Source organism: Garra rufa, chromosome 2 (assembly GCF_049309525.1).
Source record: "Garra rufa chromosome 2, GarRuf1.0, whole genome shotgun sequence".
Taxonomy (NCBI): domain Eukaryota; kingdom Metazoa; phylum Chordata; class Actinopteri; order Cypriniformes; family Cyprinidae; genus Garra; species Garra rufa.
Window position 1 is genome coordinate 47424129 of NC_133362.1, and position 27910 is coordinate 47452038.

Genomic DNA, 27910 nt, shown 5'->3' on the forward strand with positions numbered 1-27910 from the left:
TAGATCTGTATTCTAAAGTGAAGATCATGGTAACCCACTAGTAGTGACTTAAGTGTAACTAAAGCCGTCGCAAAAACCTCAGTTTTTAATGACTTTAGTGAGCTCCCGAAGCAGACTACTCACTCTGCTGTAATGCAGGCCTTTATACAGTAAAGTCCATTCTATATATGTAATTCTGTTTATTAACAAACATCTGCATCAATACTTCAGGGTTCCTATGGCAAAGAAAAAAATGCTGTTTTAAATGAATATAACATAAAATAAATTATAAATAAATGTAAAAAGTTCTTCAGTATATCAACATATTTGTATTTTTATTAACATTAATCATTATACTGTAAAATAACAAGATTAAATGTGGTAGCACCGCTCAATATTTTCACTGAAAACACATTTAATTTTGTCTGGAAGCCAAGTTGCTAGTTGTGTGATATCATTATTTACAGCACACACATGTTTTGTTTTTGACCTTTTGGTCAGAAGGCATTTACGCTTAAGAAATCTTCTATATTTTTCTTTTTGGCAGTTAGATTTACTCATTAACACTTCTAGTTAGAAGAGTTTTTTTCAGTTATTTCACACAATTATAATTGTTTAATGATATATTATAATGTATTATTATAATATACACTACATTGCCAAACATATTGGGACACCTTCTTCTAATGAACAGGTTTGACTACTTTAACTTAATGTTAAGCATATAATGATATTCCAGGGTCAGGTTCTTCCACATTGACTGAATCAATAATTAATTTTTGAATCTTGCTTTATACACAGATACACTGTCATGTTAGAATAGAAAAAGGGTCCTGTCTAAACTGTTGCTATAAAATTGGAAGCACACAATACCCTAGAATATAATTATATGCCAATACTTTACACAAGAATGAGTTTAAAATCCCATTTATAGTCAAAATAACCATTTTCCACTACAAAGACTTTTGTGCAATGGAAAGGTTCACCTGATGTTAATGGTTCTCCAGAGAACCATACACCCTGACAATCAGCAGCACTACAATATATAATGTGAGAGTATTTCTTTCATTCAGGTGTGTGACATCTCTGTTGTTTGTCACAGGCTTTACAATCTAACACAGAGACACAGAGGAGTTCAAATAATAAAAAATAAACCCAAATCCAGCATAAAGAGATCCAGTGAACGTGGAGGTGAATGTGTGTAAGTGTGTGAGTGTGCGTGCGTCAGAGACGCTGTAGAAGGACAGAGTGCCAGCTGAAACGTCCACATACACTCCTACTCTCTTAGAGGAGGTTGAAGGTACATGTACGTCAGTTTCCTTATTATTGTGACGGATGGTGAATCTGTTATCGGAGCAGATCAGACTCCAGGAGTTTTCATTGAATCCAAATACACAATCATCACTCCCTCCTTTTCTGCTGATCCCTTTATATGTCACTGATATAAAAGCATATCTACTCCATTCAGCCTCCCAGTAACAGCGTCCAGTCAGACTCTCTCTACACAGAACCTGGGGACACTCATCAAATCTTTCTGGATGATCAGGATATGATTGATCCTCTCTCACACGTGTCACCTTTCTGTTCTCCTCAGACAGAATGAGAAGAGTGTGAGCTGTGTTTGGATCCAGTGTGAGTTCACAGGCATCTAAACATAAGAACAGAGACATATATATCAAAACAACAATAATCACTAAAGGTAAGTGTTTGTGTTGTGTAGACGTACATTTGCGAAGTCCGGCTGTAATCCTGAACTCTCCTCCATGATCCACACTATAAAACACATACAGTGTCACATTCTGCACATCCAATATGATCAGTAAACTCACATACACATCAGTTAATCTTCCTTGTCAGGTAAAGTGTACGAAAACACAAGGGCTTGTAGATTTGAATTTGAGAAATTTCACACTCATCGCTCTCGTGTGAAAAGCTGAATGTTTTATTTTGCACACATACACAATAATCAAAACACCTTTGTTTTATGAATTAATTTGCAACGGATTATTGCAGACTACAATACAACACAGGTTTTGTAACCTATACTGGTGTGATAGTTCTGTTGCTCTCAGGCTCTTAATGAATTTGAAATACATTAAAAAATATAATTAAAATAAAATGTGACTGGAAGTGCAACTGTGTAACTGAAAGAACATCAGTTAAACATCTTCATTTTTTAGCACATATATACTATATTAATGAGAAAACTTAATTGGATTTGTAGACTTCTGCTGAATAGGAGCAGCTACCGAATTGTTTCGACAAATCTTTACAAACCATTACATTATTGGAATAATTTGGATCTCGAATATTGGAATTACAAGGTTCTATCTGCATACTGAGTGGTTTTGAGATATTAAGCTTGAGTTTTAGCATTTCATACTTTGTAGATACAAACCTTTGGTTTTCTAAATAAAAAGTCTCAAAATGAACACAACTTGTTAGGGTAATGTACAAAGCTTGACATTTGAAAGCAAACTGAAGTAACAGTCTTTCTCGATGTAGGATCGAAACATAAAAGTATGCGTGCCCAATCCTGTTCCTGGAGATCTACCTACCTGCAGACTTTAGTTCCAGCCCTGTTCCAACGCAGCTGTCTGTAATTATCAAGTGCTACCTAAGAGATTAATTAGCTGGTTCAGGTATGTTTAATCAGGGTTGGAGCTGAACTTTGCAGGATAGTAGATCTCTAGGAACAGGATTGGGCACCCCTGAACTAGGGGCTCGGTTGGGGTGCGCTTACCAGGCCCTTAGACTCCTTACAATTGGCACCAAAGGGACAACAGCTGACATACACTACCAGTCAAAAGTTTGGACACACTTCCCCATTCTCTTTGATGTAATTATTAACTAGAATATTATTCTATTATTATATAGAATATATTTTCTGTCTCATTCATTTCCAAAAGAAAGTTATTTGTGACATCCCTAATTTATAGTACTTAAATTTCACAAATTCAAATTTAAAGCTCTCAGGTTTTGCTACTTTTTTAGCTTCATACTTCCTGATCAACATACTTGAGTTTCTCCAGTGTGCAGTTTGGATGGTTTACTACTGATTCTCCTGGGTGATTGTAGCTCAGATCCAGTACTTTTAGGTGTGAGGGGTTTGATCTCAGAACTGACAATGCATAAGAGCAGCCTTCCTCTGTTACCATACAGCCAGACAATCTACAAACACACACAGCAACAGTCAACATTAAATTACTTTGTTAATTGGATATGAACTAAACTACTGGTAATGGCATTATTGACCATAATGGAAATATCAGTACTTATAAACAAATAATTAAAAAGCCCAAACTGATGTTTTTAGCAAAAGACCACAGCAAATGCAGCAACAAGGTTCTGCTGACTGCTGAAAAATCTAGCATTGCTTGTCACAAGCGTAATGCATGTTATGTTATGTATAGCAAAACCAGCATGGGATGCAAGTAGGATCAATTGTAAATTGCTTTGAATAAATAAATAAATAATTGTAAATATAATCAACCCAGGAAGATCCCAGAAAAACTAAATGTGTACAAACAAAACAAACTCATCTTTACATGTTACATATCACATTTTTAAAGGCATATTTGAATTGTTATCTCATAGGTATGTACGTTTATTTTAGAATTTACGAGGAGTAGATTATTTTAATTTTGTTGTTAAAATCTACCCCCACATAAAACTTCCTGTACCTATTGTTTTTGGCAAATATTGTTGTGTTGTAATTTAATTACCATCTGAACTCAAATTCACATCCAAAATCTAGTTTACAAGAAGGGATAAATCCAAAAGTTGTATTATAAATACGTTTTGACCATAACCAAGCACTGTAAAATAATGTTAATATTTGCAGTAATGTGCATAAACAATAAAAAAATGTATTTTTTTTATTACTGAAATAATCAAATGTATTGACAAACCAAATTTCATATTAATAAATAGAATATTTTAATACATAAATAGCAATATTTCATGCTGAACATGTGAATGACCATTAGATAAGCATTTAGGATTAAAAAACTACCTCCTCTACAGTGAATAAATTGTCTTTTTTTCTGATGTCCCTATGAGAAACAATTGCTGTCTGAATTTGGCTTAAAAAAAATTTAAATAAATTATTAAACAAAATTACATACTTTATCTAATGTGCATTTATTTGGAGTCAATAAATCAAGAGCAGGACTAAAGTGGCATGTTTGATGAGAGTAAATCTTTATCTGGTTTCTTAAATACCTTAATATGTTCAGTTGACAGTGTGACCTCTTCAGTCCAGCAAAGAGTTGCTTCACACCTGAATCCAGTAGGTCATTGTTACTTAGGTCCAGCTCTTTCAGACTGCAGTTTGATGATTGCAGAACTGAAGACAAATTTTCACAGCACTGACCAGTGAGATTACAGAGGACCAATCTAAAGGGAACAATAAAGAATAGTTATTAATTTCTGTCACATCTAGGCTTGGGAATTTAAAATTGATTCCAATTCTGGGATTGGACACTTTAGGCTAGGAATTGGATACTTGTTATAAAATTAAAATTTTAGTTCAGCTTATTGATTCCTGTGCACACATTTTCAGAAAGACCAGATCACGATGTCTGAAGACAAAGCTGTTGCAAGAAATTTGGTTGGGATGCGAAAACAAAGAGGACACTAATGTAAATACATAAAAACAACCAAAATTATATTCATTAACTAAAATCTTAACAATGATGTATCTATGCATTTTTTAATTTCTCTTCAATATCTTCTTTTTGTTTTAAGTAATAAGCCTGCTCTCTCTATTTACTCTATTTCTCAATTGTCAGAATTATAGCCTGTTTTGTTTTTTATTTCCTACGCCTTTAATGCCTGTTTGTTTCCTTGGTTGCTGTTTCCTCTTTAGTTTCTATGGTTTCTAATTAGTCCCACACCTGTTTCTGTTCTCTGTGATTACTTCCCTTGTGTATTTACATCCCGAGATGTCTTAATGCTTACTGGCCAGTACACAATGCATACTATATTTTTTTAAGAATAATGTGTAAAACAGTCTTACCACAAGCAACAAATAGTAGGCTTGTTTGACTTCATGCATAAAGATCAGTGTCATCATAGTACTGTGAGAGTAAAACAAGACCAGGCGCCTAGGTCAGGTGCTGCGGTTGCTCAAAATCTGCTGCAAAAGCCTTGATGACGACACACTTTATTCTGGTATGATGACGAGGATGACGTGTGTTGCATGTTTTGTTTGTTTGTTTTAGTTTCTGTATTTAACCAAAAATGGAATTTACCATGAAAAATCTAAATGGTGCTTTCCTAATAAAAAATAGTAAATTAAACATTATTTTAAAAAATATATATATTTTTTAGAGTGTTTGATCATCTGCAATGCATCTATAGGACTTTTCCTATCAGATGTCAAATAGACATCTATTAGATGTCTTTAAGATGTTTATGATTTAGAATGTATGTAAAATTGACATCTTACAGACATTTGTCACATGTTTGTACACAACAGATGCTTTCCAGATCAAGTGATCTTTATCAGACATCTGGCAGTACATGTGCTATCTGGGTATACTTAGAACAAGTGAAACATTTTTTATATTAAAATTTGATTTCCAAATCAAACCTCAGTATGTTTAGTTGACAGTGCGAACTCTTCAATCCATCACAGAGAAGCTTCATTCCTGAATCTTGCAGATCATTGTTACTCAGGTCCAGCTCTGTCAGACGGGAGTTTAATGATCGTAGAGCTGAAGACAAACTTTCACAATGCTGAAGAGAGAGACCACATCCAGCAAGTCTATAACAGAAAATGGCATAGTGCAGTGTGAAGATGGATGTCATATTTTCAATGTTTTAAGAATAGCAATGAAATAATCTTTAATTGATCACATATCTAATATTGCTGTGTGACAAGAAGGTTTTGAACACAGATCATGTTTAATCCAGTACCCATCTAAAAACCTGACCAAAAGCACAAGCTGTAGACTGGAACTGAAAGTGTGTGAAGCTCAGCTGGAAATTCCTCATCATCATCACTGCTGCCATTAACTCATCTGACACAGGCCAGAGGTAAGCAGTGTTTTAGGGTGTTTTCACACTTAGTTTGTTTGAGCCCTCCAAAGGGATCCAAAAGTGAACCGTACTAAACGATTTGCTTTAATTCAATTTGTGGTTCGATTTCTTTGTGATTTCCTTTGCAGACACAGTAGTGAAGAACCTCCCAACATGGAGAGGAGAATTAGAATTCTACCCACTTTAAATCAAACACAGAGATGAAGTAGTGCGGTAAGATCACATTTATTTAAATGCATGATGTACTGATTTAAATAAATTATTCAACAAAAGAGAGAGAGTTGCGTGTGTGAATTACCTGCACCTGTGCAGGTTACTTCTGCTGTGAGTTTGGTAACTTCTAAAAAAGCAGTTCAGTATTTATGCAAATTACATGCAGATTTTTGTATTTATACGTGTGCAACAATTTCCCATCTGTGTCAGATGTGAACAAAAATCAGATTTTTTTTTGTACCAGTGTAAATGCAGCTATTGAGTCACAATTACCCTTTTTCACACTTCCGTGTTCCTGGCTTTAGGATTGGCGCTTGCAGGGTAAAAGTTTTTCCGGTGACAGCAGCGGCCGTACTTAACAAGAGTAAGTTTGTGAATCAAAGTCTATTTTTACAAAATAGATACTATAATACCATGATATATACCGGTGTTTCACTCTACAAAGAGCAAACATTTCTTCAAAAACTTTGTGTCAGCTTCGGGTCATCATAAATACTATGTTCATTTAATTCTGAATGTTGGCACTTATAATTCAGTACATTTTTGAGTTTTGCCGTTCTGTCTATTTGGTGCTGGCTGTGCATTACGACTCTTAACGTAAAATTTTTTCAAAAATTAAAATAATTTTTGCATTTTCTACTTGCTCTCCTTTGCATTATTAACATGACGGTGTAAATGTACAGTCATGGCCAAAAGTTTTGAGAATTACATAAATATTGGAAATTGGAAAAGTTGCTGCTTAAGTTTTTATAATAGCAATTTGCATATACTCCAGAATGTTATGAAGAGTGATCAGATGAATTGCATAGTCCTTCTTTGCCATGAAAATTAACTTAATCCCGAAAAAAACTTTCCACTGCATTGTTAAGAAGGCTTCAGGGCGTCCAAGAAAGTCCAGCAAGCGCCAGGATCATCTCCTAAAGAGGATTCAGCTGCGGGATCGGAGTGCCACCAGTGCAGAGCTTGCTCAGGAATGGCAGCAGGCAGGTGTGAGCGCATCTGCACGCACAGTGAGGCCAAGACTTTTGGAAGATGGCCTGGTGACAAGAAGGGCAGCAAAGAAGCCACTTCTCTTAAAAAAAAAAACATCAGGGACAGATTGATCTTCTGCAAAAAGTATGGCGAATGGACTGCTGAGGACTGGGGCAAAGTCATATTCTCTGATGAAGCCTCTTTCCGATTGTTTGGGGCATCTGGAAAAAGGCTTGCCCGGAGAAGAAAAGGTAAGCGCTACCATCAGTCTTGTGTCATGCCAACAGTAAAGCATCCTGAGACCATTCATGTGTGGGGTTGCTTCTCATCCAAGGGAGTGGGCTCACTCACAATTTTGCCCAAAAACACAGCCATGAATAAAGAATGGTACCAAAACACCCTCCAACAGCAACTTCTTCCAACAATCCAACAACAGTTTGGTGAAGAACAATGCATTTTCCAGCACGATGGAGCACCGTGCCATAAGGCAAAAGTGATAACTAAGTGGCTCGGGGACCAAAACGTTGAAATTTTGGGTCCATGGCCTGGAAACTCCCCAGATCTTAATCCCATTGAGAACTTGTGGTCAATCCTCAAGAGGCGGGTGGACAAACAAAAACCCACTAATTCTGACAAACTCCAAGAAGTGATTATGAAAGAATGGGTTGCTATCAGTCAGGATTTGGCCCAGAAGTTGATTGAGAGCATGCTCAGTCGAATTGAAGAGGTCCTGAATAAGAAGGGCCAACACTGCAAATATTGACTCTTTGCGTAAATGTCATGTAATTGTCGACAAAAGCCTTTGAAATGTATGAAGTGCTTGTAATTATATTTCAGTACATCACAGAAACAACTGAAACAAATCAGCTTAGCAGCAAACTTTGAAAACTAATATTTGTGTCATTCTCAAAACTTTTGGCCACGACTGTACATTGTATAATGTGCCCAAGGATATACATAATAAAATAATATAATACGAAACAAGAGATGACTCTGATTAATGGCTTTATTCCTTTTGGATCGGGATTACGTTGTTGTGTTAAGTTTATGCATCAACCCAACTCAGAACTGTTTCATTTATTGTTGGAAAAATGTGCATTTATATATAAATGCTGTCAAATGCTGTCATAATTTATCATGATGTTGTGATTCGAGGGAAATGACTGAGTAAATTTAGAAAATACGTTCAAATATAGCGGAGATGGAGAACAGAAACCAGCCAGCGCTATGTTGAGCATATTATTTTGACGAGTCAGCGGTCTGAATGGCCATATAAATTACAAACAAGTAAAATGTTGTTTCTTTGTTGGTTATATAACAATTTGAAAAATAGACAAAACAGAAAAGGTAAGAAGCATTATGAGAGACAATAGCATACTAGTATAATAGGCGCAGACCTGTAGCGGAAATAACTTAACCCTGCGCTGATGTAATTTCTGATTTTTGTGAAAAAGGCTAGTAACAGGAAAATCTGTTCACGCTATGTTGTAATTCTGAGATGACAACACGTGACATTTTAATCTGAATTATGTTTCTATAGCACTATCAATGCTAAAGCCCTCACATGCTCCTGAACTCGTAATTACAACTTGTAAACTCTGAAAACTCTGACAGTTTCGACTTGGACCAGTGACCACTGCCAGGTTAATTTTGGCACTACTTAGGCACTACCTCTGAACGCTATAATTAAAATGTCATGTGTTGTCACCTCAGAATTATGGTAACTATGAGATAGCGTGAACGCAGCATAACTCTTACCATTTCACGGCTTTGAATTTCTACAAATGAGGTGAGTAGGTTCAGTGAGTTTGATTAGGAAAGCGTAAAACGTGCAGATTTGAGGGTATTTCAGGACCAGGGTTGGGAAGCATCGCCTTATTTTATAACATGAATACTCACAGAACTTTCTTGCAGTTGACCACAGCTGGTATCAGTCTCCATCTTCCCTCAACTGATGTGTTGTATTTCATAGGATCAAACTCATCCAGCGCCACATCTGACATCTGAATCATGTAGGCTATTGTTGAGCAGTGAGCAGGAGAGAGTTTCTTCTCTGAATGTTTGTCTGATTTCACAAACTCCTGAATTTCTCTGGATAGAGTCTGATCTTTCACTTCCAGCAGACAGAGGAATAGACTAATAGACCTGTCTGCTGAGAGACATTTGGAATGCTCTTTAAATTGATTGCTGAATGTGTCATCATAGCAGTCCAAATTATAATCATAGCTAGGATCATTGTCACTCTTGATTGTGTTTTTGATGTACTTTGTGATATCTTCGATGGTCTCTGAGCTGTTCTCTGTGTGTGTCAGTAGATCTTGTAACAGTGTCTGATTGGACTCAAGTGAGACCCCTAGCAGGAACCGCAGAAAAAGATCCAGGTGTCCTTTTTCACTCTGAAGAGTTTTATTAATTGCTGATTTTAGTAGCACATACAGAGGCTTTCCCCCAGACCTGCCCCACATATATTCTCTATACTGGAACAACGGCAGTGGCTCCATGTTGTTCATCAGATGGGAGTGTAACACATAGAATGCAGCAAGAAACTCTTGAAAACTCAGATGTGTGAAGCAGTAGACCTTCCTCTGATGAATCACAGATTCCTCCTTAAAGATCTCAGTGCAAATCCCAGAATACACTGAGGCATCAGTGATGGCTATGCCACTCTCGCGCAGGTCATCTTCATAGAACATCACATTGCCCTTCATCAGCTGTTTGAAAGCCAGTTCAGCAAGTTTCACAATCACATCTTTGTTGGACTTCTGAGGTTTCTCTGGATCTCTGTCTTCATACTTCTGATTCCTCATTCTTATCTGAAGGAGCAGGAAGTGGATATACATTTCTGTCAGAGTTTGGGGGATTTCTGCATTGGCATCTTGTTTTAGGAGGTTTTGAAGCACAGTGGCTGAGATCCAGCAGAAGACAGGGATGTGGCACATGATGTGGAGGCTTTTCACTCTTTTAATGTGTGAAATGATTCTGCTGGCTTGATGCTCATCACTGATCCTCTTTCTGAAATATTCTTCCTTTTGTGGCTCATCGAATCCCTGAATCTCTGTCACACGGTTGATATATCTGGAAGGGATCTGACTGGCTGCCGCTGGTCTGGAGGTGATCCAGATGAGAGCAGATGGAAGCAGCTCTCCTTTAATGAGGTTTGACATCAACACACTCACTGATGAAGTCTCAGTCACATCTGAAACTTTTTCACTGTCTGAAAACATAAGTGTGATTCTACTTTCATCCAAACCATCAAAGATAAATACAACTTTACACTCCCCATAAATCTTTGATTCCAGATTTTGAAGTTCAGGATTAAAGTCCATCAGAAGTCTGTGAAGACTGTACTGATCATCTTTAATTAAGTTCAGCTCACGAAATGGAAGCACGAACATGAAATCTATATCTTGATTGGCATTTCCCTCAGCCCAGTCCAGAATGAACTTCTGCACAGAAACTGTTTTTCCAATTCCAGCGATGCCTTTAGTAAGAACTGCCTTTATTGTGTTTTCTTTTTCTTCCCTTATTGGTTCACGTAAGGGTTTAAAGATATCATTGCAGTAGAGTGGAGTGTTATGTGAGAATTTTGCTCTGGGATTTGTCTCCATCTGTAAAACCTCATGTTCCTCATTCACCCTTTTACTCTCTCCATTTATGATGTAGAGCTGTGTGTAGATCCTGTTCAGAAGTGTTTGATTTTCTTGTAATTTGATTCCTTCAAATAATCTCTCATACTTATTCTTCATGTTGATTTTGTGGTGGTCTTTGACTTTTTGTAGCTCATCATCTACTGCTTGGTGAGAATCCTGTTGCAGGTCCCCAGTGTCTCTGCAGTTCAGCCATCCATCTCTATAATCACAGCAGGGACAAGAAGAACAACACAAAGAATGAATGAGGGCACAAGCCACAAGTTCTCAGACTACAGCCAATTATGACATTTGAGAAGAAGAAAAAAAAACTGTTGAGACACAATGGCACAACAGTTTGCTTTAATAATGATCCATGCTATTTTTATGAATAAACTATCCCAGATCAGATAAAACTGATTCTTCAGGTGACACTCAATACCCTTGGAGCCTTCCCATATTCGTTTCAACCCTGTAACACTTTGTGTGTATAAAGTGATTTGGTGAAGAAAAAAAAAAAAAAACATAAAAAAGAAAGTCAAAATATTACATGCCATGGATGAATATCTTGAATATGAATGAATATATTTTATAAATGGAAAATTATTATTTTTTTTACCTGGGAAAATTATGTTTAATATCCCAATGTTTGCATGCTCAAGATTCAAGAACTAATAAAGGTATCCTAATATCGGGGCATTAGGATCTTTTTATGGCTTTGTAAGTACAATGTTAAATTGTTTACATTGGCTATGAAAACAGTTGCATAGATAGAGCATATTTTAGTGCCAGTTTTAAAGCTATATTAATATTAGTTTAGATTCTAGTTCTTAAAAAAACCTTATTAAGAAAAGATTTATATTAAGGCAAGGCAAGGCAAGTTTATTTATATAGCACATTTCATACACAATGGTAATTCAAAGTGCTGTACATAAAAAGGAATTAAAATCACAATAGCATAAAAATCATAAAAAATTAAAATAATAATCACAACAATAAAAACAAAATTAAGGACATTTAAGATGATTTTAAAAAAAGAAAATGATTTCAAATTAATTAATACAATAAAATGATTATACATAAAATAATGCATATTAATAATATTAAGGAACACAACCTTGGTCATACAAAATTGTTAAGACAAAAATATAAATCATAAACACAGTCATAAAATGTTAAAAACACAAAAGTAAACATGGGTTTAATGGAGTTTAAACTCCATATCTAATAAATGATGGCAAGTTACTCCATAAAATGGGTCAAAAACTATATGTGGTTTTGTGTAAAGACCCTTAAATGTTTTAAATGTTTGAGGTACTATCAGTGATTCCACTAAATATGCCTTAGCTGTGGATACTACTTGATCTATGACAATGCATCAAAAATAGAATCCTATGAATACACTACTGACCATTTCACTGTATTTTTGCACTCAGGTATGTTGTATGCAATTGTTTTGATAATCCATAGGGACCATGTGACGTCACTGTGCTTTATCGCCGCCATTTTTGCGTCCGCGCAACTTGTTTCAGTCTATGATCACAGCAGCCACAACTACCAGAAAAAGATCAACAAAACTCCCAGAATGTTCACAACAAGTATACACTATGCCCAGGATATGTTGTTCTGTTAGCTGTAACAACAGTCATCAGAAAAAAAAAAACCTAACTATAGTTTTATTCGATCTCAGCAGAAGTGCTTGAAGTGGGTCGGTATGCATATAGCCTTTAGCGTACCGGACCGGTGTCATTCACGCAGGTGCTTTTCACAGCAAGGGTGTTTTTTTTCCGGCACAATAAGAGTAGTGGAATAATAATTAATTATTTACTAAGATTGTGAATCAGTACATTATAACGAAAATAATGCCTTAAAATGAAAAGAAGCATTTTTTTTGCGATTACATCATTTTGAACCGATCAACTCGTAAGTCCAAAGATTTAGTAAACAAGAAAGCATTCGAACAACAAGTTCAAAACAGTGCTAATGCAGAGAATAGTGACTTACAGTACATCCAGATGACGTAAATTATTTCAGTGTGTATTTGGCTTAAAGGAACACTCCACTTTTTTTGGAAATAGGCTCATTCTCCAACTCCCCCCGAGTTAATAAGTTGAGTTTTACCGTTTTGAAATCCATTCAGCCGTTCTCCTGTTCTGGCGATATCACTTTTAGCATAGCTCAGCATAGATCATTGAATCCTATTAGACCAATAGCATCGCGTTCAAAAATGACCAACGAGTTTCGATATTTGTCCTATTTAAAACTTGACTCTTCTGCAGTTATATCGTGTACTAAGACCGGTGGAAATGCAAAGCTTCAATTTTCTAGGCCGATAAGATTAGGAACTACACTCCCATTCCGGCGTAATAGTCAAGGAAGTTTGCTCCCGTAATATGGCTGAAGGAGGAGCAGTAATACCACGCAGCACATGTGCAAATGCTAAACTAGCTGGGAACTCGTTTCTGATATTACTCCGCCTGCTTCGGCCATATTACGGCAGCAAACTTCCTTGACTATTACGCCGGAATGGGAGTGTAGTTCCTAATCTTATCAGCCTAGAAACTCGCAGCTTTGCATTTCCACCGGTCTTAGTACACGATATAACTACAGAAGAGTCAAGTTTTAAATACAACAAATATGGAAACTCGTTGGTCATTTTTGAACGCGATGCTATTGGTCTAATAGGATTCAATGATCTATGCTAAGCTATGCTAAAAGTGATATCGCCAGAACAGGAGATGGATGGATTTCAAAACGGTAAAACTCAACTTATTAACTCGGGGGGAGTTGGAGAATGAGCCTATTTCCAAAAAAAGTGGAGTGTTCCTTTAAGAGCAAGAGTGTTTTATAGTTGAAGGTGTTTTAGAATATGCAGTGTTTAGTGAATTATGAAAATTAAATAATAAACGCTAAACTATTGTACTACATAGCGTTCATTGCGACGCCTGCAGTAAAGTATATACATGTAAAAAGGTTCTCAAAAATAATCATATTTGTTTTGCTAAAACTACTTATGTACAATTACTCTAAAAATTCTTTGTCATACAAAAATGGCACACAAGTTACACACAAACCATCGTCCCGAGTAAATGGTACCATTGTGAATTGTGACTGGCTGCCCAAGTGGTGTAATAAACTAAACTAAATTAAACTAAAATGTTATTGCAGCCATATAGCTTGAATGAACAAAAATGCATATTTTAAATAAAGAAATCTCAAGCTTTTGGTGCTTGAATTTGTGCTTCAATAATGAGATCCAGTTTTAGGAATACACAAGACGTGAAAGACGTCTTCCCTCAGGTATATTTTATGTTTTCTTGGCTTGCTGGATGTTGGGCTTATGCTCAATAATCACTAGGGGTGGGTATCGTTTGAATTTTATCGATTTCGATTCCGATTCCGATTCCACTTATCGATTCCGATTCTTTTCGATTCCCAGTTTCGATTCCGATTTAGTAAAAAAAAAACAAAAAAACAACAAACACAAAAGTCAAACATTAATATATTAAACATGTTTATTTTCAGTGCTAGCTTGCAACATATTATTTTATTACAGGGGTTCTCAACCTTTTTTATATCAGGTCCCCCTTCTTCTCGGGTCAGTTTTGCAAGGCCCCCCTATGCCTGACATTTCCTCTAAAGGTGTTTATTTTTTAACCTTTTTTATTAACCTAAACATTAGTTTTGCCTTTTTATTTTTCTCCTGCATGTTATAAAAAAAAAATCAAACAAACTTTAAATTAAAGCTATACTTTTGAATTTAAAAGAAAATCCTCTGCTCTAACTTTTTAACATGAATACACACATACAGATTTAAATTTATTACCTAAATTATTTAATTCAGACATTCTTCACAACTTCAGAGTACTCTTTCTTAAGTGACTGAATATCTACTGTTTGTATTTATTATAAAATAAACATAAATGAAAAATACAGTAAATACATTGTAAATATGTTTATGCTGGTGCTCATATGTGCTTAAACACCACTGACCCTTACAAGATCCACCTCTATGGGTAAGCATTCATTATAAAAAACTCACAGGACATTCATTTTGAAAACTATGCAAATATTTTGAAATTTCACGCAAAAATACTATGGATCAGAGCACCGAAAGCATGAATAGTTTGTGAATCAACAGCGGACTTATGCGTGCCTAATGTACGACTCCGATATACAAGAATGAATACATTAGGCACGCGCGAGTTCGTTACTATTACTCTGGTCATCTTTGCCTTCACATTACCGGGAGGGTTTGTTTCATGCAGCCAAGAGATAAAGTAGATACCTGTCTTCCCGCGGGGGTATAAGTGACTTTTATGTGGGCTTTTGCGGGACGAAATAACATATATTCCTTCTGGAGTGGGCGGGCGCAGGACTAAAATCCGTCCCTTGCAGATCTCTAAGATGAAGTTTGCGTGCAGCGGTAGATTTGTCTTCGGTTTTTACAAAGCGTAGACACACTTTTAAACGCTTACCGTGATCCATCTTTTCGACTGATGTTTACATTACCACGTAAAGTCCTGGCAGATTGCACGCGCGGAAGGTCCTGGCAGATCACTAGATGGAAAAAATGCAACCAGGAATCGAAACGAGGAATCGAAATTTTAATATTATAACAAGTATCCGATTCTTTATCTTAAGTATCCGATTCCAGAATCGGAATCGATTTTCGATTCCCAACCCTAATAATCACATTTTTTTTGCATTCGCCAAAACTAATTTGGCGAAATCTAAGCACGGACTGTAAGGGAATTAGTGCCTGCAGCGCGAGTCCCGTTCGCTGTGAAGTAAGTTAGTGACCAGCCGGCAGAGGATTCTTCAAGGCCTTAAAGCCTTTATCGAGCGACTACGTTCACAATAATTTACACTTTTTGTCCTTTTTGTACCTTTTGTTCTTATTTCAATTTATTATTTAATCTCATTTAGATGCGCTGTGTCTGTTGTCATATCGGACACAAATATGGCGGCGAGCATAGCGGAAGTGACGTCTTTGGTACCCATGAATAGGAAAGAATAAAACATTTCTAGTTTTAACATTTTGTCATTCCATTACTCCTTAGAAGAAAAAAGAAGTATTAGCAAAGTATGCAAGGTGACTCACATTTTTAACTACTAAACAAAAGTGTAAAATTTAACAATTTACTCATGAAGCCACACCTTTGACACAGTGGTTAACCAGAAAAAAATTAAAATGGCCTTAATAAATACAATATAAAATTAAAACACCAAAAGAAAAGTTTAAGAACCAGAATCTTTCAACAACTATTGCTAAAGTCTTCTAGATTTTACTAACAGACGGTGTGTAAAAAAGTCATTTACATTCATTAAAAGTAATCTTTTTTTTTTGCCACCTTCAAAGTCATTTTTTTTACCCCCTGGTAATCTGGCTCTGAATCTTAAGTGAAAATGGTCATTTTGAGGCCCCTCTACAAAATAGAGAAAATACTGATCCAGGGCTTTTAATAACTCATTAATATTTATGTTTGTCTTTCTTTAGAAAAAACATTTAGAAAATATTATTTTTTTTATCTGAGGATGTTTCTGAAATCAGGCTGGAGAATGAATAAATGAATGAATGTTATTTCATTCAAATTTAGTTAGAAGTTTTACCTCAGATTGTTCTCTAGCTAGATACTTCAGCAGCAGTCAGATGAGTTAGAGTTAGCATGATTTATCCATGTATAGGGTTATCCTTGTGGATAGTTTTGAAATATGGGTCCAGCAGTAATTTAAAAATGTTGGAAACCATTAGTTTAAGATTCTCTGTCCCTTGTCTGGTTGTCTCACCTGTCGCTGAATGAAGTGGGCACTCCCATGGATGCATCACTCTTCATAGACACACAGCTGGGCTCTGGAGATGCTGCTCTCTGGTTCTGGCAGTGAACAACATCTCCATCCTCTCTCTCCTCATAGAGGCTCATTTTGGAGGCAGCGTTCTTCTATTGCTTCATTCAGACTGCATCTAAAAGTGGGCCAAATCAGATTATTTTGCTCATGTGTGTGTGTTTTTGTTACTGTTCTGTGTTACTCGTTTGTTACTGGGTGGTCTTTGGTACTGTTTTTTGTGCATGTCTATAATAATGTGGATCAGAGTAATAATTCAGAACTGAGTAAGCTTGCAATTCAAATCCACCCTATGTCTCGCAGTTTTAAGCTCTGCATATGGAGATAAAATGACACACTAACTAAACTGGAATCTTTAGAAATCGAAAAATATATGAAATATCTAAAATTTCTAGACTTAACCTGAGACTAGTTGCAGCTTCCAATAAACAAACAAGATGCGTTAAACACTAATCAGCTTGTCCTTTCAGACAGGGTGCACATCGTCTGTCGCCATTATTTTACGTCATTCTTCTCTTTATTAATAACTGAGATTATCGTAGTGTCTTTTTCGGCTGGAAGATGGCGGGCTGAACACATGTGTTTTAACCGAGCTCCCTAGCTTGTCTCCTAAGTTAGTTTTGAAACACACAAATCTCATCCACGTCTACCTAAAATTAACATTTAAACACTGTAGATGTGTTTTATGTCTTCAAAATGCGAAAATCTTCACAACAAACTAGCCTCCCGAAGATTATCATCCCTCCGGCCCGTGGCTCGACTCCAGCTTCGGTCTCAAACGATCCAGAAATGGAGGTACAGTCCGCTCAATCAGATAAACGCCGTGATTCGTCTCATCTCACTCCTACTAAATCAAACGCCTTGAAAAAATTAAAACCCCACGACGAGGATGTCACTAATGCAACGCTTCTGCAAGCCATAACTTCACTAACGGCTCGCTTTGACTCACAAGATGAAAAACTAGAAGAAATGGCGAATCAGATGCGAAGGAACAGTGTCATGATTGCAGAGATCTCCAAGGCTGTCGAGTTCAATGCCGCTGAAATTAAAGATTGCAAAGAAAAATGCTTAGAGACAAGCAAATCACTTCTGGGTCTAACTTCATCGCACAAAGACTTGGCGAGTAGAACATCTGAACTTGAGCGATATAAAAGAAGATGGAATCTCCGGATCAACGGTATGAAAGAGAAGCCCGAAGAGGATCCCCGTCGGGAAGTGATCGGTCTTTTTGCTGAAATTGCACCGCACCTGGTTCAAAAATTAGATGACATTGTTGACACAGTACACCGTATCGGCAAGAAGGAGCCAGGGAAACCAAGGCAGATGATTGTACAATTTGCAATGCGAAAATACAGGGATGAGTTTTGGCAATCAACAAAGAACTCATCAGTCTGCCGGGACCGCGGAGTTCGATTCGCGGAGGATTTGACGAGGGAGGATCGTTTGGCCCGCGCTGCGCTGTGGCCTTTGATCGATCAGGCGCGTAAAACTGGAAAGAAAGCGTACTTTCGTGGACCGTTCGGATACATTGAAGGGAAACGCGTTGATTCAACATGATTATTCATGTGAACTGATTGAGGGTAGATTGGTTGGAGATACGACTGTTTTGGAGACGCACTAGGTTGTGAGGTTTGTTCTAGGTTTGTGGTTATACAACCTAGTGAAAATTTCTTTCTCATACAAGTGTTTGCACTTTGCCTTGCATTTTGCACTTTTCTGTTTTATGTTTCCAGTTAAGTTACCATTTTCTTTAATGTCACTGAATGTTAGGGGCATTCAAAATAAGGTTAAAAGAAAAGCAATGTTTTTATTTTGTAAAAGTAATGGTTCTCACTGTATTTTTCTACAAGAAACGCACTCTGTTTTAACGGATACTGCTTTTTGGTCTACTCAATGGGGAGATAAGTTGCTACTTAGCCATGGTTCCTCCCACTCTGCAGGTACTGCAATTTTATTTAATAACTGTCCAGGGAAGGTTATTTCTTCTAGAACTGACTTAAGTGGACACTGGCTAGCGGCTGTTTTAGATATTGAACATATTTTTTTCATTTTGGTTAACATATATGGCCACAATAATTCTAAAATGAACCAAAATTTACTTAATGAGGTCTCTTCTGTAATCTCTGATTTAAAGAGAATATACCCTACAGATAATATTGTTGTAGGTGGAGATTTTAATGTTGTACCAGACGAGACACATGATAGATATCCTCCCAAAAGCTTAACTTCTCAACCAAATCCTTTGGTCTCACACTTTTGCACTAATTTTAAATTGATAGATGCATGGAGATATCTCAATCCTAATCTCAGACAGTTCTCTTGGATGAGACCCAACGCCTCCAGCAAATCAAGAATTGATTATTGGCTTATTTCAGATAACCTAATGTTATTTGTTAAAGACTGCGCTATCTCTGCAGCTCCTTTGACAGACCACTGTGCCATTTCACTACTTTTCAAACCAAGTCACAACACTTCAAGGATTAAGGGATATTGGAAATTTAATTCAGATTTACTTAATAATGAAAGATTCTGTAATAAAGTTAAAGATTTAATTTGGGAAATTAAGAATAGTAGTAACTTTAATTCTAACAAAGCCAGATGGGAATTCCTCAAATTTAAAATTTGTGAATTTTCTATTAATTACAGTAAAGTACTGGCCAAAGTGAGGAGGCAACAGGAACATAATATTATTTCTGAAATTAACAAATATTGTAGTGAAACTGGATTGAATGATACTGAAAAAACCAAAATGGTCTCTTTGCAATTAGAATTGGACAACCTTTATATTAAGAAAGCCAAAGGTGCATATATACGTTCTAGGGCTAAATGGATAGAAGAGGGTGAAAAAAGTACTTCTTACTTCTGCAGATTAGAAAAAAGACGTCAATCGCGCAACTCAATTCTTTCACTAATGATAAATGATGTTGAATGTACAGAACCTACTCTAATAGGTAAGACAATCTATCGGTTTTACAGTGACCTGTACTCTTCCAACTTCTCCCCAATAGAGTGTAACAATTTCTTTGATAAGATAATACATTTTATTCCCCACATTGACAATGATTGGAGAGATTGCTGTGATTCTGTTTTGCGCATTGAAGAACTTGACTCAGCGGTTCAAAACTTAAAATTAAACAAATCCCCAGGCCCTGACGGCCTCACAGCTAATTTTTACAAATTCTTTTGGAATGATATTAGATTATTATTATTTAATGCTTTTGTTGAATCCATTGAAGATGGGTCTTTAGGCCCTACTATGAATCAGGGTTTGATTACATTAATCCCTAAACCAGATAAAGACATGAGATATATGGATAATTTTCGGCCAATCACATTGCTCAATAATGATTATAAAATTTTTACTCATATATATGTTAATAGATTAAAAGTGGGAATTAATAATTTAATTAACGAATCACAATCAGGCTTTCTTAAAGGAAGATCTATTCATAATAATATAAGGTTGGTGATGGATTTGGTGGAGTACAGTCACTTGATAGAGGATGATGGATTTATCTTATTTTTAGATTTCAAAAAAGCCTTCGATATGATTGAGCACGCTTTTCTGTTTAAATCCTTACAAGCTTTCGGTTTTGGTGAACAGTTTATTAATGTCATAAAAATGATTTATAGAGACATGAATAGTTCAGTTTCCCTCCCTTTTGGTACTACACAAAGATTTCAGATTGGCCGTGGAATTAGGCAAGGATGCCCACTGTCCCCTCTTTTATTTATTTTAGCTGTAGATATGTTATCCACTATGGTTAAACATGATTTATCAGTAAAGAAATTAAATGTATTTGGGAAAACCTTAGCAATCAGTCAGCTAGCAGATGACACTACTTTATTTTTACAAAATAAAGATCAAATCCCTCTGGCTATTTCTTTAATTAATTGCTTCTGTAAAGCTTCAGGCCTCCAACTAAATTTAAATAAATGTGAACTCTTGGCCCTACACCCAACTCAAGATCTGTCCTTATATAATATTCCAGTTAAAGAGACAGTGAAATATCTAGGTATTTATATTTCCAAAGATTCAAAAATAAGTATGAAAGAAAATTTTGAAAATAAAATACAAAAAGCCAATGGTATTTTGAATTGCTGGTTGCAAAGAGACATATCAATTTTTGGAAGGATACTTCTACACTGTCAGAAAAAAGGGTACGGTTGGGGTCCATTTGTGACACTTAGGGTACAAATGGTGAAGTTGTACCCTCGATGGGTCATAGTTGCACCTTAGAGTACTCATATGTACCATTCAGGGGTAAAAAAGGTACAGATATGTTTCCAACTGCCAGAGGGTCCACGTTTGTACCATTTAATCCCCAAAGAAAGGTACAATCACTTGTGTGACCAAAGGAGTAAGCCAGATGTCTATGAAATAGTGACCCAAAATTAAACAGAGCAAGATAATAATTTTCATGAGTTGTTGGTTATTTGGAAGAGATGCACAAAATAACCAAATATGTTCAAGAGCCTGCATCTTTCTGACCAGTTCTGAACAGTACACACGCAAATTACATTTTAGTGATTATGCAGACCATCAAGATAATAACTTTTAAACGTAAAGCATATGTATTAAAGTAGGCATTTTTTTTTTTAATTGTAATTTTAAACTGATATAAGAGCTGTTTTAAGTTTTGTTTTTAATGTAGAGTTAAACAAATACACGTATTAATATTACTTAGCAAAAGCACAATGAAGTAGACAAAACTATTTAATGTTTATTAAACATTATATGGTGTACTACTTTGCCTCAGTTCAAATGCATATTTTCGAAGCGAGCCTTTTCGTGTTGTCCAATGGGATTGTAGCCCGCGCTGTGCATTTTGAAAAAGAGATTGTGCATGACGCCGGTTATTCAGGACATCATTCGACGGAGGCACGGAGGATCTTCAAAAACGGAAAGAAGCTGCCTGGAATACATGTCACTGACGACGAAGCACAGAAATTTTGAGGTAAGTTTAATTTTAAGTACTGTGAAAATCTGTTGGTTCCCTTTCGATTTATGTTAACTTGACATTGCGTCTGTAGCCAGGCCTAACGTTAACGTTACCTGACGCGTGAGGGAAACCTTTCTTCGAAAACTGACCTGACAAAACCAACGCATTGCCATTACATTTTAAGCTTATTGTTATTATTACAATTGTTTTTTATCATTTAGCCGGAAATAAAGATATAATTTTTCGCTTAACTCATACTCCACTGAGAGATGGCACGAGACGCTGACAAAACAGCGGTGAAACGGCCATAGAAACAGCTTAGGACTATCGCGTTTTGTGCTTGCTTATACCGTAGATTTATAAATTCAGTTTACCAAAATGTTCTTACTACTCTAACGTTAACGTTACGTTAACGTTAACTTACCCGTGTTCACTCCGGACGCGGGCGAACGCCTTTTATTTTAACGCCTCTCCTAGTCTTTCTGGAATTATATACATTACGAATATTATCCGTGTTGATTTATATCAGTTTTGTTTGGTAACGTTACATATTTAACTAACGTTATAAACGTAAGTCCAGGAGAGTCCTAATTATTTGTTATGTCGTATTGAGGCGTCGGTATCGAGCCCTTCCAAGGACAGCAAGTAAAATTGGTTTAAGTTACCATTATTTATCAAAACTCGTGAAATACGTTTCTAGTCTGTGAGCTGCAAATTTAAATAATTTGGCTTTTAATAATACACTCTCAGTTAAAAAAAGTATAGTTCTCTGTTAGTTCGTTAAGTGTACATATTGGTACCTTTTAGCTTTTGTACCTTAGGGTACTGTTCCAGTGACAGTATTGTACCTTTTTCTGGAAATGTATAAGTACTAACTTATTGTGTATTTTTCTGAATTAAAGCAATGTTTTTATACTGATGAATGTCCATTGAAAAATAGATTTTATTGTTGCTGTTAAAACCTCAAGCTCACACAGACTATGCATTTTTTCCCTTTAGAAAATAAGGTGGATTTAACAAATTTGTACACAAGATGGAGGTGGTAACAGTAACACTAGTACCAGTGCCAGCAGAACCCTATCAACAAACTTCAACTACAGAAATGTAAGTATAACACTGAGTTCTGTGTATTATATTTGTCCTATGTTTAGCGGTTAACCGTATTGATTTTTTTAATGCCTGATGCCAATATTTTAAAAAGCAGGGTGGCCAGTCAGCACACACAAGGAAAGTTGGGAGAGTTAGAGTTAGTTTCATCAAAATTATTTTAAATTGTGTTCCGAAGATGAAGTCTTACTGGTTTGGAATGACATGAAGGTGAATAATTAATGACCAAACTAAACTTTTTGGCTGAATTAATGCTATAAGAAAGAAAATTTGAAAGACTAATAAGGTATCTTTAATTCTTTTTCTGTTACCGGCTTGAAAACTTCGGGCAAAAACAAGGGATTCTCCCATTTTTAAACTGTCACCGATAGCAATGTAGTAGTAGTAAATTGCTGAAGTCAGTAGATTTTACTCAGTCAAAATACATTTATTACATTTAATATTTTGGCTTTTATCATTATGTTAATAAATATTGAAATTAATTAAAATATTAACAAAATTACAAATTTGAGCCAGGGAAGATAAGAGAAATGAACATCCTCAGGGGTCAGTGATATCACAGATTCTAAATCAGTTATTAGCTTAAAATGAATGTTGAATGTCGATATAAATAAACAGTATGCTTTTTTTAATTTACAGTTAAAAAAAAATTGTAGAAACATTGTAATTTTCTAAACCTTCAGGTAAACAAATATTTGTGCATTCAATCTTAGAAATATTTGTATATTACTAAAGGGAAATGGCAATGAAAGAATATTAAAATGTCTGATTTGATTGTTTTGAAGTATTTTTAGTTAATTTAAATGATTAACTTTATCTTTTTGTAAATTTTCAGTTGTGTGATGAAGCTGACCGAATGCATTCATCGACTGTCAGTTTAAGCCGGCACTTCAGGGATGGCTTTACCAGTATTGTGCCCAAGGTGCTTCAGCTTGTTCAAAGAAATGCTCCGTTGGACGAAGTCTACAAGAAGCAAGAGAAAAGATGCTTGCAGAAGATCTAGGTATTGACATAAACATAGTGGTTTTGTGATTATCCATTAAGCTTTTTTAAGAACTGATAGTCCCCCTGTAGTCAGATTTAATCCCTTAAAACTCATTTTGATCACCAAAATAAGATATTTAAATGTTTTTTCTTTGTGTGAAAAAAATCTTCATGCTTTAAAATTGCTCGAATGTATCTCTACACCTTGATTGGTTACAAGGTAGTTTATGTCAAAATTTTCACATTATTTGTCTTTAAACATTTAAAACAGCACATTGCATTGTTTTACTGATAGATTTTTGATGTTTTCTTTTCTTCTCAGTGTGATGCTGATACTCCATACCCAACCATATAGTTGGCAGAAACTGACTGGAAAATGGCTTTCTCCAAGAGGGTACAACTTTTCAAAGTGGATGGTGTGGAGTTGTGCAAGGAACTAGGAGTTGAAGAAAGGATCACTACAATGCACAGCCTTCAGTGCTTACTATTGTTTTCAACTTGGCTTGTCCACCCTACATGAAGAATTCACTGACTTTCTGGCAGCATGCCATAGCAAAGATAACTGAGGTGGGTGGCAAGCCCCTTACAATATCTATCACCCAAATAATTAATATCCTGTGTTAAAAATGCCAAATATACTGATGCACAAGGGTGAAGATTTCGACATTCAGTGTTTTAAAAGTGACGATTTAAGTTCAATACATTTTAAATGTCAACAGTGTATATATATAATGTGGCAAGTTTTTTTTAATACCAGTGTCATATGATTCACAGTTCCATGCATACGCAGTAAAAGTTGACTTTGAATGAAGTGTTATAAAACCAGGGCAAGAGATGGACTTTCAGGCCCTTGCCGTTTACTCTGCTTATGATAAATAAGTAGTTTGTGATCCCCAAGAATGTTTAAAAAGTTCCAATTAGTACTGTGTATTAGTGTAGTACTGCGTTTGGTAAAAATGGGTTTGTGATAAAAAAAAAAAGTATGCATATAAAGTTACAATTAATGAAATGTGTACTGTTGGAAAAAGGTTGTTTTTGATTCTTAATGTTTAAAACATTTTTTAGAAAATGTAGAATGCAGTAGAAAAAATTACTTAATGGGATGTATTGATTATGAAAAAATTAATATTAAGCTTAATATTCTTGATATTTACAATTTTATAAAATGTTTTAAAAAGTTAGAAATAGTATAAACAATTGTTTTTTTGAAAAAAGAATTGCTCAATATTTGCATCCTGTTAAGACACATTGAGGTAGAGCTTATTTTGTGATAAAATGTTAGGGTATAATCAATTAATGAAATGTGTACTGTTGGAAAAAAAATGTTTTGCTTTATAAGAACAGAGTATAAATTTTTTTTTTTTTTTTTTTTTTAAGTAAAATTTTGCAATATGCATCCTGTTATGACATTGTGATAGAGCTTAAAACATTCATCCTGTGAAAAATGTGAGAATGTAATGTTTTGAATGTTTAATAAATGTGATAAACAGCATCCTGGCCTTTTTAATGTGTTGTATGTAGTACAGATTTGCCACCATAAGGTACAAAAGGCTTGTCACTGGGGCAGTACCCTTAAAAAAGACAAATTTGTACCTTTTTTAAAAGTACATTATGGTACCATAGCACTAAATGGTACAATTTAGTCAGCAAAGGTACATATTTGCCTTTGTAAGGTACATACTGCAAGGGTACAGATATGTACCCATGTGAAAGGGTACAACGGGTGTACCCTTGAGGGTACTGCCCCAGTGACAAGCCTTTGTACCCCTGAAGGTACAAATTTTGCACATTTTTTCTGACAGTGTAACAAAAGTTGAGTACTTATCTAGACTGATTTACCCAGCTTCTGCTGTAGCTCCCTCTTCAGGTATTATAAAAACAGGCAATCAAAAAATGTATGACTTTATTTGGAGACATAAAACTCATTATATTAGAAAATCTGATATTACAAAAATATACGAAGAAGGTGGTCTCAATGTAATTGAATTTGAAAGTATGAATACGATGTTAAAACTTAAGTGGCTTCAAATGTTTTTAGGTAATACTGAGAGCTTCTGGTATTCTGTGCCTTCAGCTTTGTTTCGTGAAGTAGGTGGTATCCGTTTTCTTCTCAAATGTGACTTTGATTTACCTAAAATTCCAGTGAAACTATCAGCATTCCACCAACAAGTCTTATTATATTGGAAATTGGCACACACACACAATTTCACGCCTCACAATACTCCAATCTGGAATAACAAATATATTCTACACAGAAACAAATCCTTATTTTTTGAGGAATGGGTAAATAGAAATATTTGGTCAGTATTGGATCTAATGGATGAGAAGGGTAATATGTTAAACTATAATTTATTCACTTTAAAACACGGATTTACCTGTCATCCAAAGCAATTCTTTACTGTTATTAATGCAATACCTTCAGGTATAAAAATGTTAATGAGATGTTACCTCTCCTATTCCAAAATTACTGCTGTCCTCCCATCGTTATATGTAGGTGATATTGAAATAGAGAATAAACTCTGCACTAGCAAATATTTAAGACAGTATATCGTCCAGTCAAATTATCCTTGTCAAATACTAAGAAATAGTCTAGATCATACATTTGATAAAAATACTGTTAAATATTTCAGAACAGCCTATCTAAAATTCCCTATTCTGCCCAAAGTAAAAGAAATGCAGTTTAAAATATTAAATGATATATACCCTTCCAATAAATTTCTTCATTTAAAATTTGATTTCGCAAATATACCATGTTATCTATGCAAACATTTAGATGAAGATACAGAACATATATTTTTTACATGTAGTATGTCTCAATCTTTTTGGAAAGCTTGGCAAGACTGGTTGGTAGAGAAGCGTGTGGTTGCTGATAGTTTCACTCTAACCTTACATGATGTACTGTATGGAATAACCAAAGAATTCTCAGTTTTGTATGATTTAATTAATAATATTATGTTACTAGCAAAATTCTTTATACATAAATGTCGCTACTTTAAATCTCCTCCCCTGATGATAGTGTTTAAAAATGATCTAAAATGCTTTTCAGATGCCCTTAGCAAAATGAAAAATCCCAAGGCAGTAAAATTGTTTAATTTATTTGTATATTATAACTTGTTGTAATTCTATTTTCTGTATTATTATTATTATTTTTTTATTTTTATTTAATCTCTCTTACTTTATACTTGATCCTCTTTCTTGGAATATTTTATGTATTTTATTTAGATGATAATATGGTTCTATTGTGTTGAGCCTTCTTTACCAGATCTTTCTTTTGTATATGAAGCACTGCCATTCTGTTGTACTCAGATTTTGTATTCAATAAAAAAAAAAAAAAAAAAAAAAAGATTATCGTAGTGTCTATTACAGATACGATATATGAAGCTTATGAACTTACCTCGAGTGTTTCACTGTTTTTGTCGGACGATTCTTCCGCTTTCGATTTGCTCAGATGACATAAAGTGTGAATCTGACGACCCTCAGTTAGCACGGTGACACACTGGATGCGTGGCGTGAGCGTGGCGTTTCTGATGCGTGTCAGCTGCGTGGCGGCTGCGTCGCTTTTTCTGTGTCTTTACACACCAGAACCGTGCCTGACGCGGCGCTGGCGCGCTGCGGCTGCTGTAGGTGACATAGGGAGGCCTCCGACAGACCAGGCTCTTGTCTTCACGACAACATTTTCAACTTCAATATAAAGCCTACTGATAAAGGACACCGTCAACAGTATTTACGGCAAAATAGACTGTTTGACCGGTGCAATATTTGAAAATCGATAATTATTTGTATTTTTTTTTTAAATTACATATATATCTGAATTTATGTCAACCTATAAACTTTCCAACATCAAAATATCATTAATTAATGTGTATTTGTGTACAAAATGACTTATAAACATATTTTCCTATTCTATTTTGCCTGGAAACGCTTCCAACACGCTTGCGTGTCGCGTGAAAAATAGGCGTCGGTTCTATTTCTAGCAAGCACGCGTTTTCCGCGCGGCTCGAGCCGCGCCTGAGACGCGCGTCTCACGCAGGCAGTGTGCAAGCTCTAACCTGTTAACATGGGAGCCGAAATAAAAACGGACACGCCACGCAGCTGAGACGCTTACGCCACGCATCCAGTGTGTCACGGTGCGTTCACACTGGCACGTAGCGAGCGGGGCGAAGCGAGCGTTTTCAATTCATTCATGTGGAAGTT

General features: G+C 35.7%; 1 protein-coding gene across 1 annotated transcript; it reads right to left on the reverse strand.

Moving 5' to 3' along the window:
• Positions 1 to 295: 295 nt before the first annotated feature.
• Positions 296 to 27376, reverse strand: LOC141325543 (NLR family CARD domain-containing protein 3-like). The gene is made up of 8 exons (XM_073834293.1): positions 27111 to 27376; positions 16626 to 16800; positions 9109 to 11058; positions 5576 to 5749; positions 4204 to 4377; positions 2998 to 3150; positions 1706 to 1752; positions 296 to 1627 (listed from the first exon to the last, which is right to left on the reverse strand). Exons 2-8 carry the CDS (start codon positions 16757 to 16759, stop codon positions 1092 to 1094), a joined length of 3168 nt encoding a protein of 1055 aa, XP_073690394.1. The 5' UTR covers positions 16760 to 16800; positions 27111 to 27376; the 3' UTR covers positions 296 to 1091.
• Positions 27377 to 27910: the final 534 nt, after the last annotated feature.

What these genes read in the sequence shown, in the direction of transcription:
- LOC141325543 (XM_073834293.1), bottom strand. Translation starts at nt 16,759, where the DNA reads ATGAGCCTCTATGAGGAGAGAGAGGATGGAGATGTTGTTCACTGCCAG. An exon ending in CCCACTTCATTCAGCGACAG is followed by an intron (nt 11,059 to 16,625) that starts GTGAGACAACCA and finishes CTGTGATTATAG; the next exon opens with AGATGGATGGCTGAACTGCA. An exon ending in GTCAACTGCAAGAAAGTTCT is followed by an intron (nt 5,750 to 9,108) that starts GTGAGTATTCAT and finishes TTTCTGTTATAG; the next exon opens with ACTTGCTGGATGTGGTCTCT.